We start from the raw sequence: 18,714 nt of genomic DNA, 5'->3' as shown, positions 1-18,714 counted from the left end.
CAGGGGTGTTGGTTGACAGCTGGCTGAATATGACCCAGCAGTGTGTGCAGGTGGCCAAGAACGCCAATAGTATCCTGGCTTGTATCAGGAGCAGTGTGGCCAGCAGGAGTAGGGAAGTGATTGTGCCTCTGTACTTGAGTGAGGCTGCACTTCTAATATTGTGTTCAGTTTTGGGCCCCTCACTATGGGAAAGATGTTGCATTACTGGAACATGTCCAGAGGAGAGCAACAAAGCTGATGAGGGGTCTGGAGCACAAATCTGGTGAGGAGCTTCTGAGGGAACTGGGGTTATTTATCCTGGAGAAGAGGAGGCTGAGAGGAGACCTTATCGCCCTCTACAGCTGCCTGAAAGGAGGCTGTAACGAGATGGGTGTTGGTCTCTTCTCCCTGGTAACAAGTGATAGGACAAGAGGAAATGGCCTCAAGTTGCACCAGGGGAGGTTTCAATTGGACATTAGGAAAAATTTTTTCACTGAAAGGGTTGTTAAGCATTGGAATGGGCTGCCCAGGGAGGTGGTAGAGTCCTCATCCCTGGAGGTATTTAAAAGATGGGTAGATGTGGTGCTTAGGGACATGGTTTAGTGGTGGGATGGCAGTGTTAGGTTAATGGTTGGACTTGATGATCTTAAGGGTCTTTTCCAACCTAAATGATTCTATAATTCTATATTTATTAGGCTAGCTATAAGCAAAGAATCCCATGGAGAGTGTTGAGAAGATACTTAACAGCTAGCACTTCATTTAAAGGAAGCTAAATAATTCAAATATTTGATACAGGATCATAAAATTATTCAGACATTATGGAGTATTCTGGTCTGTTCTTTAAGTTGTTCTGGGTTGGGGATTTTACTAGCTGTTTTAGCATAAACATATTTCAGTGAATCAGCTAATAACATTAGTATCTCTTCTAGTTAGAATGAGTCATAAGTTTAATCGCTGTTACCTAAGACCCAGTCTGTGTTGGAGAAGGTTTGCTGAAGTAATTATGCACTTCTACTGATGTTAGAATTATACCAGTGCAAGTGCATCTGTGAAGGAGTGCTTCCTATTACTTACTGGATTGTGTATATTTGTTTTTCCTTGTATCTCTGGAATACAATACAAATCTCCTACTGTGGTGTTGCAAAGCATGCTTCATTTTATAGAATCTCCCAGCAGAAACCTTAGATTAGTGTGAAATAATTGCTGCTTTATAAGTTTGTGCGAGAAGAACCTGGATTCTATTAATTATTTAAATATAAGAGGTTTAGATACTTCCCTGTATGTCTGAGTACCGTACAGGTAAATAGGATATGCATCTATGTGTAGATATATAGAGGCTTTGAAAAGGTTAGTCTTTTTCTCAATAACCTGCTGTATTGAACACAAAATTTTAGGTCCGTTTCTTCTGTTCATGAAACATTTTTCTCTGAGGTTCACTATGCACTATAGAAGTGGATAAATCTCCAGTATCCTGGCTCTAAGTACTGGCCCACTTAAATGTGTTTGTGTGAATATAGTGCTGTGCTCCATTTGTGCTTAGAAATTACTCACCGCAAACTTTCCAGCTCTTGAGTTTCTTCATTCTTTCATGACTATGTAACTCACTCAAGAATAGTATTTTTAAAAATTAGGAGACTTACGAATACCCTTTCTTTGTAATCTTCTGTGTTGAATTCAAATATCCACCTTTTGCTGGTAGATATTTTTTCTTGTAGATATTGATTTAAGTTATCTCTCACAGGACAACGGTACTTTTACTGTCACTTGCTGATTCCACACAATGCATTTCTTTGAATTTGCTCCAGTGAGCCCCAGTCTTTATAAATTCTGGAGTAGCAAGAAAACATGTTACATTTCTGTTTTATTCTGCTTAACAGACTGATGTAGTTGGTTTACCCTATAGGAGGTTTAATGCTAATTAAGGATCTCTGATATAGATTCTGCTAATCAAATGAGTCAACACTTTCTGTGTGCTTTTGTTCCTCCTCCAGCTGTTGGTGAGAAGCAACAACCTTTCTGACAAGATCACAGTTCTGTCTGGAAAAATTGAGGAGATCTCCCTGCCTGAGAGTGTTGATGTGGTAATTTCTGAACCGATGGGTTATATGCTGTTCAATGAAAGGATGTTGGAAAGTTACCTCCATTCCAAAAAATGGCTGAAGTCAAATGGTGAGTGTGTCACCACAGTTACCCCCTGCATAGAGAAAGGAAGATAAAAAGCTCCTGAAAGAAAAAAAAAAAAACTTGAATTGGTAGTCCAGGATTGTCTGGTTTTATACCCTTGTTCTAGCTCTACCACCAACATCTAGGGGTCCCAGGGGAATTCACGTAATGAGGCAGCCACCATTGCTATTATACTGTGCTGCGACTTCTTGCTGTTTTGCAGTGGAAATAGCTTTTGAGTATGCTGCTGCTGCACTGCTGAGTTCCACTTGTGTTTTAATCTTAACCTGCTGCTATATACGCTATGGTTGCATTTCTGTTGCAATGTATCACAATAGATGATAGCACACTAGCCTCAACTGCCAGACAGTGGAATGTAGATGAGAGCTGAATGGTCAATAAGATGAGCTTTTTTTTGTGGAAGAACTCTAATATATTGTCTTTGGGAAAACCATGAAGTTCAAAAAGTTTTGACATCCTTTCATCGGGCTTCTACCAAATACCTGATTCCAGTACTTGGATGTTGCCTTTTGAGTGACATGTGAGAGAGTCGAAGTGTTCAGTGCTCTGTATTTCATCCTTCCTGTGTTTGGAGCAGTTTTGAATGGAATCTGTAAGTTGCAGGGCTGCATGGGAATCTGAGCATCCAATGTGCTGAATGATGAATCTTTCTACATGAACTGCTGAAAATGAACTATGAACTCTCTATAAAAGACTGCAGCATGGAAGTTTTTGAAACATGGGCTGAATCTGTGCCTCGACGCAGGGAGCTAATGGCTTTGCTGTTGAGTTTTTTCAAACTTGGAAAGCACATTTGGGTAGTATTTTTCAAGTCAGCCACTGATCTTAAGTCTCCCATTTAGATTCTTAGGGCCCAGTTTCAGAGCAGGGCTTCTGAAAACTGATCAGTAAGCAGCTCATTTTCAGTTTTAGATGAGTGAATGCTTTTAGAGATATGTGCCTAACTTTCTGATTACTCACTTGTACAGTGGGGATGAATCACCTTATGTGGTGGTTATTAAACTTAATGATTCTCTAGCAGGTGAGCTGAAATTGTGTTATTTTGAGTAAGTTGTTAATATTTAGTACCAGTTAGGTTTGGAAACCTTCTGTCCTAAATTTCCTGCAAACTTGTTAAAATTTGCCCCACAGCCAGTTTTAAAAAGCATGTCAATCTTGTGAGTGGGTGTTGTTCTTTATTTTAATTCCTGTGGACTCTTCCTACATGATGTACTTGCAAAAGGAAAGCTGTTTCCTTTTCCCTCCCCTCCTTTACCTGTCCTCCCCTTCAACTGTGTGTTTTATACCAGATGAAAAATGGGTGAAGAAATATGTGCAAGCGTAGTATGAAGGTACTATGAGTTTCCTGGATAAAAGTCTTAAGAGTGAAGTGCATATAACTGCTTCATTCATTAACAGCAGCTCTTCCAAATTTGGCCAAAACCATACCCAGCAGTTTAACTCAAGATCAAGTCTGAGCTTGAATACAAATCCTTGACACAGATGTTATGTTTATTAGATTAGCTATAAGCAAAGAAGGTGCTGTAATTCCACTGGAGAGTGTTGAGAAGGTATTTAACAGCTAGCATTTCACTTCATTTGAAGGAAGCTAAATAATTTAAATATTTGATATAGGACCATAAAATTATTCAGACTTTATGGGGTATTCTGGTCTGTTTTCTAAGTTGTTCTGGGTTGGGGTTTTTACTAACTGCTTTAGCATATTTGCATTTCATTAACCTTACATTAAGGAAACTAATTGTTAAGGTACCTGAAGTGTATGACAATTGTTGCTTCTGAACTGGTGGTTACTCGCTAGTGAAGACATTCCTGTAGAAATGTCTGTTGAACTCCAGAATCACAGAATATCCTGAGTTGGAAGGGACTCACAAGGGTCATCAAGCCCAACTCCTTACTCCACAACCTTCGGGCAACCTTAACATTAGACCATGTATTTAAGACCATTGTCCAAACACTTCTTGAACACTTGCTACTAACTACTTTATATTGTTTTCTGTTTATTAGGAATGATGTTCCCAACATACAGTGACATTCATTTGGCTCCTTTTTCTGATGAGCAGCTGTACGTGGAACACTACTCCAGAGCTAATTTTTGGTAATGATTATTTACGTTATTTTATTTTTATCAAAGATTCAGTAGAGGTTAAAAATTAAATCAGTTCTTTGATTCAGCATAAACTATCTGTCAACATTGGAAGAAAATGCTTATGAAACACTGGAATGGGTTGCCCAGGGAGGTAGTGAAGGCCCCATCCTTGGAAACATTCAAGGCCAGGTTGGATGGGGCCCTGAGGAACCCAATTGAGTTAAAGATGTCCCTTCTCACTGCAGGGGGGTGGACTAGATGACCTCTAAAGGTCCCTTCCAACCCAAAACATTCTATGATTCTATTATGCTTTCCATGTTCACTTCTGCTCTGGCCTACAGTCATGCTGTTTATTGTGCAAATCTGAAGGATCTCTTGGGAAGTGCTAGAGCTGACTGGGCCTCTTTCTGAAAGAGAAATGGGCTCCATGGAGCATCTGTCATGAGAAAAAGAATTGACTGTGAATCAGGTGCTAGTGTTTCCTCGGAGAAGTATGCTGCGGATGGTGATCATTGTATTGCCTGAAGCCCCAGGTGTGTAAGCACAGGAAAGATTCCTTGGCAGTCTTCACAGGGAATAAATATTGATTCCCATGTCCTGAACAATTTCCAGTTTGGGAGTTACTTTCTGTCCACCTGAATTTTTCATGCAGCTTTAACTAGAAGTTGTACTCCTTTTGGCCTTGGAGCGTCCTACTGCTGCTATCCACTGTTGGGCTTTTGCTGTGCTCCATATAAGAGGAAACATCTAAAGTGATATTCTAGTGAGGAGAAATTGAGGTGATTCCATTTCAGCAAAGGACATATCCAGTCATTCATGTGATACTGATCAGTTAATTTATAAATTAGCCATATATAGATTATTATTTAAAGGTTTTGGATAGAAGGTACTGTGGAACTCCAGGTTTAACTATTTTTAAATCTTCTGGAAGATTATAAATTCAGTCTTTCAACTGTTCTTTCAGCTTGCAATGTGGAATGTGGACGTTAAGTGGTCTTCATCAAACCTATTTATTGGTTTCTTAGATTAAAGACAAAGTTTCTTGCATGGTCAGGTTATGGTATTACTGCTCATACTTAGAAGGTTTCTTCTGGCTGTCTCTGAAGTAGAGCTATGACAAAATTGTACTATTTCTATAGTGACTAAAGGAGTGAGAGAAATTTGAGCGATTTACATGCTGAATCCTTTGTTGGCAATGTTATTATACAGTCAGTTTGTGCTCTTTTGTCTCACTCTGTAGGTTGTGCCAGTTATGAAATGTTTGCACTGTATGTTTACAATCACAAAAACTGCAAGAGTACTTTTGTTAAGAGACTGAAACCAGAAGGTAGAAGTAACTTCTGATAAGTTTCTGCGTCTCAACTGTCATTCTGGTCCCTCTTCCCAGTGATGGTGTTATTTTTGCTTGTATACATGATGTGTCAGGGTTTTTTTTTTGTATTGTATTATTTGTATAAAAAAAAAATCAGAAAGAAATATCTAGATTTGCAATTTGAATTTTCATCTGGTAGAGGCACCAGGACTTTAAAAAGCCTTCAAAATCCTATGCAAAAGCCATGCTGTGTGTTCTAACATCAGATGCAGCAGTTGGTATAGCCTGTTTCCTAAACAAAGGAAAGGCTACATGTTTCTCACACTTAGAATTATTGTCTTGTATCTGCACAGTAATAATAATTATGACACTGCGTAAGTATGTTCTGTTTCTTTTCAGGACTATAGATTGGCTTACTGTCATGCTTCAGAGTTGCATATTAATTTGTATTTACCAGTTATCATTCCTAAAAATATTATAATGTATAGTCTACCATAGAATAGCAGACTGCTGTCTTTGTTGGTGAAAACCTTGCAAAGATAAAAAGATAGAAAGCATAAATATACAGCAAGTGGTTAAAAATAATTTTGTCTGTGTTTCTCATCAGTGATAAATAAGCAACTCAAGTATACAGTACAGCAAACATATGGAAAAGGGTAAAAAGTCACTTAAAGTTACTGGTATCAGCTGATTTACTCTGTTGTGCTTATTGGAGTTTTCCTTAAAGATATTTTGTTAGCTATCTTTAAAGCATGCAGTCATCAGGGCATCTTCCCTTTACGCAATTAGCACAGAACTAGTAATGCGGAATTTATCAGTATTACAGGGATAATGCCAGATTGGTTTAGACTAACTAAAGTTGTATGATGATGTAACCATGAGGACAAACATTTGAAGTTTCCCTTTTTATGTGCTTCTAAAGACTTGGAAGGCTTGACCACTGTTTTGTATGTAGATGACACGTCCATCACAAGGAATTGAGCTTCCTTGCTGGTAATGGCAAGGGAGCCCTTTCCATCCCCTTTTGTTTATGTTACCTGGAAGTAAAGATACCTATTAAACTTTTCATTGAGTTGATAAGAGGATTATCAGTGCAAGAGGAAGATTACTGTAAGCACATATCTTTTCATCTAAAATTCCATACTGGAAATATTCTGAATATACGTTAAATGCACATTTGCATAAATTGGTAAGATAAAAATACTATTTCTTTTCCCCATTCAGTTGGTATAGGATGACCTTTATTTTCCTCTTTAATGCCAATAAAACGGAACAGGCCTGTAATACAGGTGTCCTTGTCACTGTTTTGATTTACACAAGGCCCAACCCCAATTCTGGAATAGCTCAGGATTACAAAAGTAGCTTAAGAGTGCTTCAGCCCTTCTCCCTGTTCTCTGTTAGCTGTGTGGATTCTTTAAGAAGCACAGTGTGAATTGGCTCCACATGTCCATTTGAGAGGATCATGTCACCTCGGTGCTGTAGTCTGTGCAGAAGGTAAAGGGCTGAAATTTGGCCTCTTGACAGACAGGAGAAGGGGAAAGAGGTGCTTAGTCACACTTCACCTGCCATGTACAGTTATTGAGTCTGGGTCTGGTTGGAACCCAGAAAAAACATTTTTCCCTAAATATTGTATGTGTTACTTTTCTAGGTACCAAGAATGCTTTTATGGGGTCAACCTGTCTAGTCTGCGCATTGCCGCTGTGGATGAGTATTTCCGACAACCTGTTGTGGTAGGTTTATATGTCTGGGGGTTATTTTTTGTGGTTTTCCATTTCCCTATCTTGTCCCCTCCACAAAATCCTACAGGTACAGTAGCCTCCTTGTTTAACAGAGCTCTGTGGCTGTTGAGTGGAGAGGCAGGAACTAACTCCATGAGTGTGAGCAGAGCTGCTGTCAAAGGTTAACTACTACATGTAGTATTCCTGGTTTTGTTATGCAGAACGGTGTCTGGAGATACGCACACATTAGGAAGACAGCACATGTGAACAACTCTCTTCCTAATGTACAACCAGCTTCCTATAGTGTTTCCAGTCTCTTAAACAAGTGACTTGACCTTGATTTTTCCCTTCCTATCTCTGATCCACAAATCAAAGGAAAAGAGAAAGCAACCAAGCAAACAGGTTTCTGTGTTATGAACAACCTTTTTTTAATATGTAATATCCATATTTTATTGGTAACTTGGATCTAGGACCTGCAATTCTTCATCTTTCTTTTTAGTAGAAGTCTAGGTGGTACCTAGTTAGAAAAAATGCGGGAGAAATCCTTCTTACCGCTCTGTGGAAAAAACCTCAACAATCCCCACTGCCTGCCCCAGTGTAATGCTTCAGTGTATGAACAAAGAAAAGGTTTGCTCTCAGAAATTTGATTGCAGTAATTCTTGGCTAGCTTTACGCTAACTAGTTTAAGTAGCGATAGCACTGTAGCTGCTGTTGCATGGAGACCCTAAAACCTGTCCAGAAATCTGGAAAGACCGTCAGACTGCTGATGTGACTTTCTGCACTCAACTGTTTTTAGTACTTGAAATGGGTAAGAGAAAATTCTCATTTGTCTTCATAAATTTCAGCCATATCTTTGACTATAGCATGGTCATTTTCAGTGTTGGCTCTTTGTCTTTTAGTTAGAGAATGGAGTAATCTCTAGGACTGTGGCCCATACTTACAACTTGTACAAACTACATGTTTGGCTTTGATTTCTCAGATGAGTTTCTTCCTTCCTTAAAGATCAGAAATACTTTGCCCAGTAAAAGCCACATTAAATAGTTATTTCTTTTTAAAAAATCACATACCTCCTTGGCTTCACCTTACTCTGTAGATAGATTTTAGTTCTTACATGGGTTCACTGGGGGGCATGTGATACAAGCCTTTACATCAAGAGTTTGCTTTACTGATGAAAGAGCTTGTGAACAGTGATAGATTAGGATTAGTACATGTGATTAAAGAAAGAAAAATGAAGGGGAAAAGTTTTATTTTCTGGAGGGCAATCTGTATTAAGTAATTTTGCTTCCTATACTTCATAATTTAATTTTCAGGTATTTCCATACTGTCTTAGTTTGGCTTACCCAGTTGTGTGGTGCAGAAGAGCACATTAAAATGTGTGTAGTTTAAAAAAAAAACCAAACCAAGTAAATCAGCCAAATAAACCCACCATTTTTTTTTTACAAGCAATCAATTTATGGACAAATTTTATTGTTTCTAGGCTGAATAAAATAGTCCTTGAAATGTATGAAAGCTATCAAATATATTAAGTCCTGATAACACTGCAAAAATCTAACTGTTCTAAGGGATGCTAAAAAAATGAAACAAAGTAAGTTTATTGAGGTGAAGGCTGGTTTTTTTACTTTTTTCCCATTTTTTTTTAACAGAAAACAAATTTATATGCTGACAAGACAGAATGATAACACTTACAACCTTTTTTTTTTTTTTTAACCCCCACAGGATACTTTTGATGTGAGAATTCTGATGGCCCGGACAGTGAAGTACACTGTTAACTTCATGGAAGCTGCTGAGGAAGATTTGCATAGGTCAGCAGATACCAGCAACCTACTCTTAATCTTTCATTTTTGTAACTGGCTGTTGGTCATCAGTGCTCAGAGACTGAGGAACCTTTGGTGGTGGACGTGGAAGTGGGAAGGTGGCATGCCAGAATGATTAGTACACCACTTGTAATGGACCGGAGCATTCACCTGCATGACGATTTGTCCAGTATTAGCAGAGAAGCCTGTTCATAAGCCTGTGAAACACCAGAGATCGGTTCACAAAATTTTCATACTGAAAGGGATAAAATGGACTCTGGAGGATGGTGTTTATTTCTTAGCATTATATGTTGGGACGCATTTAAGTCTAGTTATAGGGCAATTTTTGTCTTTCTGGGTAGACATCCTGAAAGACCTTGTCAAATGGTGACATCACAAGCTGCCTTGCTAAACTCTTCTGTATCTCTTCTTTTAAAACATTTTCCAGTCTAATAGGAGTCAGCTGCACCTCTTTACTTCCCTCCAGAGCTCCTTCAAATCTTTAGCTGGAAAATCTTGTATATAAACCAGCCTGCACCCCTTGTCTCCCATAATGACAGCAGAGAAACCTCTTAGTACGTCTGTGAAATAAAGTGTACCATATGGGAGAACTTGAGGGAGTACTTCAAGTCCTTGAAAGACACTGTTTTAAGAGGAAAATACCACAGGCTGTCTTTGAAACTCTGAACCCTTGTTGTTTCAACATGACTCACAACTAATTGTGTAAATGACATGGTCTAGTGAGAGAGAAGAATTGCTCTAAGAGGGGGGAAACAGCTGGAGAATTGCTTTTCAGTTTCAGCTGGCTAGCATTTACTTCCTTCAGTGGTTCTCAGAACTAACATGTTCATACCGGAATGGTAACTTTATGATATGTTTCTGCAAGGGTGGGTGAGATTTGAGGTCAACTACATAGCCAGTAATATTTCTTTTGAAAGGGAAAATATTCCAGCTCTTGTTCAAGCACCTCAATTTTTCCTTCTCTTTCCAGTAGTGGTTCTGTTTGTCAGATTTGTAGTGGAACATTTTCCTGTTCAAAATAATATGTAAAATAAATCCAAGTCTTTCACTGGGAATGGGAGATTTTCCACTGGAAAGGCTGAACCCCTGTATTTATAATAGTCTGCAGTATTGCCACAGATGATGCAGTAACACCTGTATAGTGGCATATTTGATTCTACTGTCTAATAAGGCACACAAAAAACTAGCACCTACATCAGTGCCATTAGTTAATTCTATTGACACAGAGAAAAAGAGCATATCCTTTTAAATATATGGAAAATTGACGGATAAACTGATGAATAAGAATAGAAATGCATAAATTAGTACAAAGTAGGTTTCTGGTGGCATTTCCAGTGCTTTTTGGAAACTACTTTGGTAGCATATTGTTTTTTCTCCTGTAGAGTGGAAATCCCTTTTGTTTTCCAAATGATGCAGTCTGGACTAATCCATGGTCTGGCCTTCTGGTTTGATGTGGCATTTGTAGGATCACTGTAAGTACTTTTTCCTTCTTCCTATGAAATACTAACTACAGGGGAAAAAAATTGCATCTTTCATACAAAGTATACTAGAATTAGACCTTCATCTGGTGCCAACCTTGTCTGTAATGTAATTCCATCATATTAAAGAATGATGCCTTCTAGAGGCAACATGAAGAGTGATAATCTAGTGCTAGCAGTATGACTGGGTGGTGGTGATCTTGCTTCCCATTGATTGAGATGCACATTATCTATGGTAGACCATATCCAGGGACTGTTCAGGGTCAAAATGCACTGTTCCACACCATACTGATTCTTTGTAATATTACATACCTTTCTGGTTTACATTATAAGTAAAGCAGCAGCATTTGGACATTGGCTGGATTTTCCCATTTGGGCTCGTCGTGGGCAGAAAGAACAGCAGGTTGCAAGTTCCAGCTAACAAAATGGAAATGGAGAAAATGTCACCAGGCTTGGGAAAATTTTTCACTGCAGCACCAGGCATTTATTTCAAAATGGGTACATTGTATAGTAAGTAGATAAAAATAAGATAAACTTATTTGGGTAGTCAATACATAGATTTCAGCTATCCGTATTTATCTCTTAGATAAAATCTGTTCATTTCCCAGTTAAATTGATTTAGTTTTAGATGAGGTGATTTTTTTCAATAAATTGTAAAATGCACTTCTATTTGTGCTGGTAAATGCCTTTTATTAACCTTTGAAATCAGAATTGTAAAGAATTCAGAATAGTATATCCTTTGAAAGAAAATGGACATATGTGCCTTAGTATTTACTCTAACAGCTGATAGTAAGATTTTTAATCTTAAAAAAGGAACCGGAAACTCCACATCAGTTAAAACAATAGAGAATATTGCAGACCTGTAGCAACTGACTGAAATCTTCTGCTGAGATGACCTCCGTTTTGGAGTAGGCAATTGCTTAATCAGCAGCTCTTTCATGTTTCTACAACTCTGGAAGTTCTTGCCTCAGCACTTGAAATCTCAGTGGATCAAGCTTGCTATATTACCTGTGTTTTCCCTTTCTTTGCACCTACAGCCCCTTTCAATATAGTACTGAAATATCTCTTGCAGGTGAAAACTAGGTGTAGGACCTTCTTGGGAGTGTTGTTTAAGGATGAAACTACCATTGTGAAGAATCACGTCACATTTAGGACCAACCTTCATTTCCTGTAATTCGTTGAAATTGTCTGAGTGGTGAGAGAAGAGAGAAAGAAATTAGTATTCTTTGTCCTGGCAGTGTGGAATGAAGAGAAAACAGGAGTCTGGGCAGCTTCTTTTTTGAATCTCCGTAATTGGAGAGGCACACAGATCTGGTGCTGACAGGCACAATATAAATAAAGAAGGCATAACGTATTGATTTCCCAACATAGGGTAGAATCACTGTCCCAGTTTACTTGAAGGCAGTTTGAAGTTTATTATAAGCAGTTGAGGCCTCGCATGCATGAAGGACTTAAGATTGTTTCCAAAAGGAGAATACAGGAGAGAAAGCCTAGATAGTTCTTCTTGTTTGTTTTAGGGTGACTGTTTGGTTGTCCACTGCACCGACAGAACCTCTCACTCACTGGTACCAAGTACGCTGCCTTCTTCAGACGCCCCTCTTTGCTAAAGAGGGGGAAACTCTCTCAGGGCAAGTCTTACTTGTTGCCAATAAGCGGTAAGTCTAAAAGGTTCCCAAGCAGGTTTTGTAGTGTGGCTGTTCTTGTTAGAGTTACCTAAAAGATACCAGTTAATTTTGGGTATGCTTGTACCCACACTTCTTATTTCTGGTACCATTACCCATTTATATGGTATCACTGATGCAGTTGCATAGGCACTGTTGGCTTTGTGAGCCTCTGCTCACCAAAAGTTCTCCATGTTCCACTCCAGTTACCTGTGATGTTACTTCTCACATACCTTCTTCTTAACCACCTCTCACATCCTGCCTTCCCCCACAGTGCTACTTGCAGCTTTTGCCAGCTTTCCTCTCCGCTGTCTTTCACATACAGCAGTTTTCTCAAGTCATGTCCAGTTAGTGTCCGCACCTTGTTCTGGTAGCGTAATCTCTGGCCATGTCTTCAGCAGCAGCCTGGCCGTTTGTTTGAAGCCCCAACATCCCTTGTCTCTCAGCAAGTCCTGTGCAGAGACAAGGAGAAGCAGGGTTGATCCCAAATCCATTACATCTTTAATTCTGAAAAAAATTCATTGTGCGCATGCTCCCCTGTTTAAGAATAGCGCTTTTCATGCATTGTTTGTCCTTCCACTGAGGCTGATGAAGATGGCTGCTCTTGGAAGGGCGTATTTCCTCACCAGACTTCTCTGCTGCTCCTGCTGTCAGTCAGGTGTTTGGTAACTCCGCTCCTATGCTTTGCTTTGAAAACAATCCTCAAGTGACTGGATCACACAAGTTGCAACCTGGTTTGCTTATGTGTATGTGTAGTTTTAACAGAAAACAAAGCCTCATTGGTGTAGGAGGGTGAATCTTTTGGGGTTTTGGGGGTGGGGGGAGGGAAAACACGCTTATCAGTCAAGTGATTCCAGTGACATGAAAGCTGTCAGTAATACTTTCAGGGCTCTTGTTATCACATCAGCAACAAATACTTGATTTGGGACTTGTCACATTTCCAGATTTTCTGCTTAGAAACTCCTCATGGAGAAAATAAATAATACAGGTCTTGATATCTCTCAAACATAAAATCTGTTCATATTTTAATATGTAAAAGAAACACCGTATGCCATGAAGTGATCGCACAGCTACTGCTGTAAATATGTCAGTAAATTAGGCGTATCTACAGTGGAGCCTGGCTCAGAGAGCTAGTGACCTTGCCAGTCTGACAGTGAGAAGCGCTTTAACTATGTGTTAGCACTGAGCTGACAGGTCCTGCCACAAAGCTAATCTGCTTTCAGGATCCACGCAGCACCTCTGTGTGACTCTGCAGTTGCTGTTCTGTGCAGGAGGACCAGCTGTGGTCAGCTTCAGTGTTTTGGTATGCTCTGAGTTGCTCAGTTGGTCCTCTTCACTTTTCTGTGTAAACTCTGTTTCTTGCAAAAAGTCCTGTGGAAAACATCTTTCCTGGTGAAATCTGGGATTATGACAAGAGTGAACCTAATGCTGTTTGGCCAGTTAGATATTTTTGATCATGAAATAATGCTCCAATTGTACTTTCTAATGTTGAAATGTGTAGTATTTCTGTCGGGGGGGGGAAACCTTCCACTGTTGAATACTATCAGTGCAAAATTATGATGTTTTTCAGATGCAAACTCTTAAAATACTTTAAGCATCTTGTAAATTTTACTTCTTTAGAGATGATTAAATAATCATGCCCTTGCACTGATACCACTGCAAATAAACTTCCTTCGCTTGTTATACTAAGTGATTGTTACTCAGACAGTAAGTACACTGGTGTTTTTTCACACAAGATGTTATAGTTGTTTTCGTTCCATTACCTCTTGTCTATACTTCTCTTTCTGATGCAGACAAAGTTATGATATTCAGATTGTGGCTATGGTGGACCAGACAGGATTTAAATCTGGTAACATTCTTGATTTAAAGAACCCATTTTTTAGGTAAGAAATTCTTTTGACTAAAGTATACCATTGTAGAGTCGTAACATCTTGTATGACAGGAAGCAAAACACACCTACTGTGGAAGAACAAGTTTCTGACCTCTTAGAGCTTAATTCATTTCTACAGTTATGAGGTCATCATTGTTTTGTATTAGCAGTAGTTACTTATATAAGCCAATAGCAAAAGAAAAAAAAACTTTATTAAGTACTGTACTGATTCACTGCTGTGACAAAATAGTAGACATTTACTTACTTGAACTGATGTATGCATAAATCTTTTGCCATTTCCTGTTGTGTGATGTGCATTACTGTGACTCAAGGAATCAGCAGTATGCCAAGATGCACTCAGCTAAGTACATAATATTGATATTACTATTTGACATGAAGGACATGTCCTTTCTGTATTTAAACATGAGGGGAGGAAAAAAATCTACTTGCTGCAATCCTTTCCAAGCGAGCAGAGCCCTTCATTAGGCATTGCTACAGCACTGTATTTTGGGAAAAGCTGTCAATCACAGATCAAAACAAGCAGGAGGGAGTCATCAATTCTTACAAAAGAAAAAAAGATTTTGGAGAAAAACAGGCTGGCTGTGTTTCGTTCTCATTCTTATGGTGTATTCGGCATAAAAATAGGCAAATACAGCTGGTGGAATTGCTTTTTTCCAGAGGTACATATTCCCTCCTTCATGATGTGTTTCCTGTTTCCTATTTTTTTGACTCAGACTTATATGACAATTCCACAGTAATCCTATAAAACAAAATATCCATTGTGTCATTGTGCCTGATTAAAATTAATTAATTTTCATCTGTACATCAGATGTGTGGCGCATCAGTCATTTTGCCTTTAGAATAGGGTCTTTTTGATGAAATTTGTAAAAATGCTTTTGTAATAAAGACTGTTCATGGGAGACCTGCAATGACTATAAATAAAGTCATGCACTGGAGAAGATTAATCTCCTCAGATTTGACCTGTGACATGGATGGTGTCTAGCTTGCTTATGTTTTTGGTTTGGCTAATACTGATTTGAAATCTGAAAACTTTTTGTGAGGTTGATTAAGAGTAAATTTTCTGGTCTTCTAAAATCTCCATACTTACTCTCAGCACCCACTGCGTAAGTGTGAGTGACTTTTCAAAGATTATACAAGTCTACTCATTTAGAGGCAAAAGAAGCTTTTGTTAAGAGTTTTTAACTTACATAAAATGTAGAAATCACTTTCAGAATGCTATCACTCATTTGCAAGGAAGCGAAATGGTCAAGGTGTGTGTTACATCCTTTAAATTATATGAAGGGGTATTCCAGTTTGAAAATTGAATGTAAAAATGTCACTCTGTGAATTCATCTTTGCTAGCCAAATTAACCACATTGAGTTCAGTAATTTAGACTGCTGTTCTTTTATGCATTAATTCTGAGAGTCCTTGGTTGTGAAATCCTGCCACAACACACTTAACCTTATTTAACAGGCTTCCCCTGTGAGGCTTCATTAGTTTGGGTTTTTTTTTTGTTTGTTTGTTTATTGATCCTCCTCCATTCTGCCCCTGCACTCCCATAGCAATTACCAGAACTCTGAAAGATTTGAAAAAACAAAGGCAAAGATGACTTCCCAAAAGAAAAAATGCTTATTTTATAAATGGTTATTTATAAACATGAGGTAACTTTCAAAGCCTTTGTGAGGTTTTTAAAAATTAAAATATAATCCAGGTTTTAAACTGTGACATGCAAATTCCTGCATGTGGTGGGACATTATGCCAATGCAGACAGCCTAGCTCTCTTCTGTGCCACTGCTTCATACTGTCCCTGACACAAATATTTATCTCTGTACCACAGGAATGGATAGTAGGGAAGGGGCAATTCTGGACACTTTTCGCTCATTCAAAACAACGCCAAACTGATTCTATAGCGTAAGGTAAAAATAAGACTGGACTGGGAAGCCTTTCATTTCTATGAAGGCAACGGCCTGAGCTGCTGTACATAAGAGGGAAGGAAAGCCTCTGCCTTTGTGAAGTCAGCTACAGTGGATTTGGTAGCATTTTACACTTGCTTGCACAGATGGAAATCTGGATGAAAAGACAGTTTACATTTGAAATCATGCTGCATGTAATAAATCCAGTAACAGCACAGGGGACTGATCTCCTAGCTTTATTCCAGTGAGGCATATCTGACACACATTGGCTGAGTGCTGTGCTTACAACACTCTCAATTTCATATAAGTCCTTATTAAATAGCAAAAAGCTGTCAATAGATTTTACTCCAGAGTAAAATAAAAGCTGTATTAGAATTTATTGTTTGCTTAGTTCAGTTGGTGCTGTAAGCTATCGAGGAATTGTGTATTTTATTATAACTCTTTTATTCTTTCATCCATTTTTAGGTATGCCTAGAATATATTGTAATATGGCATCTGAAAACAGAAGCGAGATTATCACCAAGCTGAGTAACCAGTGAGACTGAAACCAATGTGGTTCTTAGTAGGCCTACTGGTGCTTCTGTAAAATCAATTTGTATCTGTACATATCTGTAATTTTATGAGAGTCAGATGAGAAGAGGGAATATTGTGGTTCCATCCCCCTTATTTTTTAATTGAAATTTAGCCTGCGCTCATGTTTACAGACTTGAATTGACACAGACTCAATTTGATTCCAGAAAACTCATTTGCTATAGAACAAGAACTATTTCTCTGGGGTTTTTTAATTTCTCTTTTACAGTAAGCTGACAGTGGTTCACTGGTCTTTTTCATTTATTTTTTTTTAATATTCTTACCAATATTCTAGGCTATTGAACAAAACCTACCTCATGTTTATATATGTAACACATCAAAAGATCTTCGAGCAGTATGTAGTGTCCATGCTTTAAACATTCAGCATTTATTTCCACATATTTCAATGTTTGGTGTTAATCTTCTAGCTCACCAGGGCAGTGTGTTCAATACTTCAACTTTCTGTCAATGGACTCATTCATTTGGCTCATCTTGAGACGTGAACCTAAAGTCATCTTGCATATACTTTGTAAGTGTTCTTAGTAGTTGCCTATAGAAATGTAACAGGACACGCCTGTAAATTACTCCCAGCATAGTGTGATATAAAACTGGACGATGATATATGCGTGACTTTCACTTTTTCTGTAGCTCTGTGAGAAGTATTGATAGTCCAAGCTATATAAAGATGTATTTTCAGCTTGCGTACCTATCAGATGAGGACTATAGAGTTATAGTACAGATTCTAATGAGATCTCTCCCCAGACAATGTTACCCATGAAGAGCACATAGTGACTTCTATAGAATGTGTTTCCGTCACTCAGAGGTATACGCCTTAGGCTGAATTAAGATGGAGTCAGATCAGAAGTGTATACATAATTTTACCACCAAAACCGTAACTGCAGTGATACCTCTTAGCAGACATAATCAGCCTTTAGCCTTCCACGCGCTGTTGGAAGGCTGGTGGTTTGAATGGAAAGCCCCACGAAAACTGACCCTTCTCTCAGGAAGTTACACGCTGCGTTTGATCAAAAGACCAGCTCAGGACCCTGCTGGGAGTAATTAAGAAACAGCTGTAGTACAGAGGTTTTTCTCCAAGTCAGCAGCCATTTGCACCTATTTAAAGATAGTTGATGAGGTTATGGGAAGTAGTCCCTAAAACTGTGAAACTTGTAAAGTAACATTAACTTCATGGCTGAGGCCATGAAACCATTGAAGTTAGTGTCAGAAAATTATTGCCTTGTTCTTTCCAGTAGCATTTAATACAGCAGGTGAGAGACTTCTAGTACAAAAATGTAGTTTGCACAATAAAAGACTGGTCTGTTACACAAATATATAATATATATTAAAAAAATAATCTTGAATGTGGGTTGCTGCCTCAGAATGATTACAAATTATCATTCTAACCTGTACAAGCAGCGTAATGAGATTTCTGATGCAATGTCTGGTGGTTGGGTATCTGTCCTTTCTAAATTTAGTCTGTACAGTGGTTGGTGGGTTTATGCTTATGTGAGAGAAGGAAATGAATCCAGGAATGTCCAAATCCAAATACTCAGCAGCTGTAGTTCAGAGTTTTCTAGAGTTTGGCAGGTTTTCCTCAGCAGTTATGGGAGGAGTATATGAAATTTGAATCTGAATTCAGCTTATAGATTTGTAATGTCTCCTATTGACCTGCATGTCTGTCTGGATCTTGCATTTCAGCCTCAAACCTCTTCTAAAAAGTATCTGTGTATCTATTTTCTATAGCAAAAAACCTTATGTTGTGAATTTCATGTGGCAACTTCAATTCTTTTTAAGGAAGAAAATAAATAAAGGGGAGGAAAAACAAAAGCAGCAGATAGCAGTGTCAGGTTGTGTATCTTTATTTAATTCCAGAGCAAAAGGTGTATGTCTCTAATAAGTGCATTTTCAATATATATAGAAAACATTGTTTCCTTATACTCTACAAGTGCAAAGAGTATTTCACAGTGATTGCTACTTTGAAGTGATTTGGATGATGCAGGACTGGTATTTGTATTTCTCTCTACTTCAGGAATTCAGTTTATTCCAAATTGTATGCTAAAACCAAAAAGATTGACATTGGATACTGTACCATTTTCAGTTTGAAATACGGTCCTGTGACTGACTTAAT

At 38.4% G+C, this 18,714-nt stretch overlaps 1 protein-coding gene across 1 annotated transcript in view; it reads left to right on the top strand.

Moving 5' to 3' along the window:
* CARM1 (coactivator associated arginine methyltransferase 1) overlaps window positions 1-14,119 on the top strand; it is a 45,032-nt gene extending 30,913 nt beyond the window's left edge. Inside the window, exons 6-12 of the mRNA XM_009641508.1 lie at window positions 1,971-2,148; window positions 4,168-4,258; window positions 7,210-7,291; window positions 8,996-9,081; window positions 10,476-10,565; window positions 12,089-12,226; window positions 14,026-14,119. Coding sequence (XP_009639803.1) covers window positions 1,971-2,148; window positions 4,168-4,258; window positions 7,210-7,291; window positions 8,996-9,081; window positions 10,476-10,565; window positions 12,089-12,226; window positions 14,026-14,119 — 759 coding nt within the window. The remainder of the gene's footprint in view (window positions 1-1,970; window positions 2,149-4,167; window positions 4,259-7,209; window positions 7,292-8,995; window positions 9,082-10,475; window positions 10,566-12,088; window positions 12,227-14,025) is intronic.
* The last annotated feature ends 4,595 nt before the right edge of the window (window positions 14,120-18,714 follow it).

This window comes from Egretta garzetta, unplaced genomic scaffold, assembly GCF_000687185.1.
Source record: "Egretta garzetta isolate BGI_Z169 unplaced genomic scaffold, ASM68718v1 scaffold596, whole genome shotgun sequence".
NCBI lineage: Eukaryota > Metazoa > Chordata > Aves > Pelecaniformes > Ardeidae > Egretta > Egretta garzetta.
Note: the sequence above shows the minus strand (reverse complement) of the source record. Positions and strands in the feature narration are given on the sequence as shown.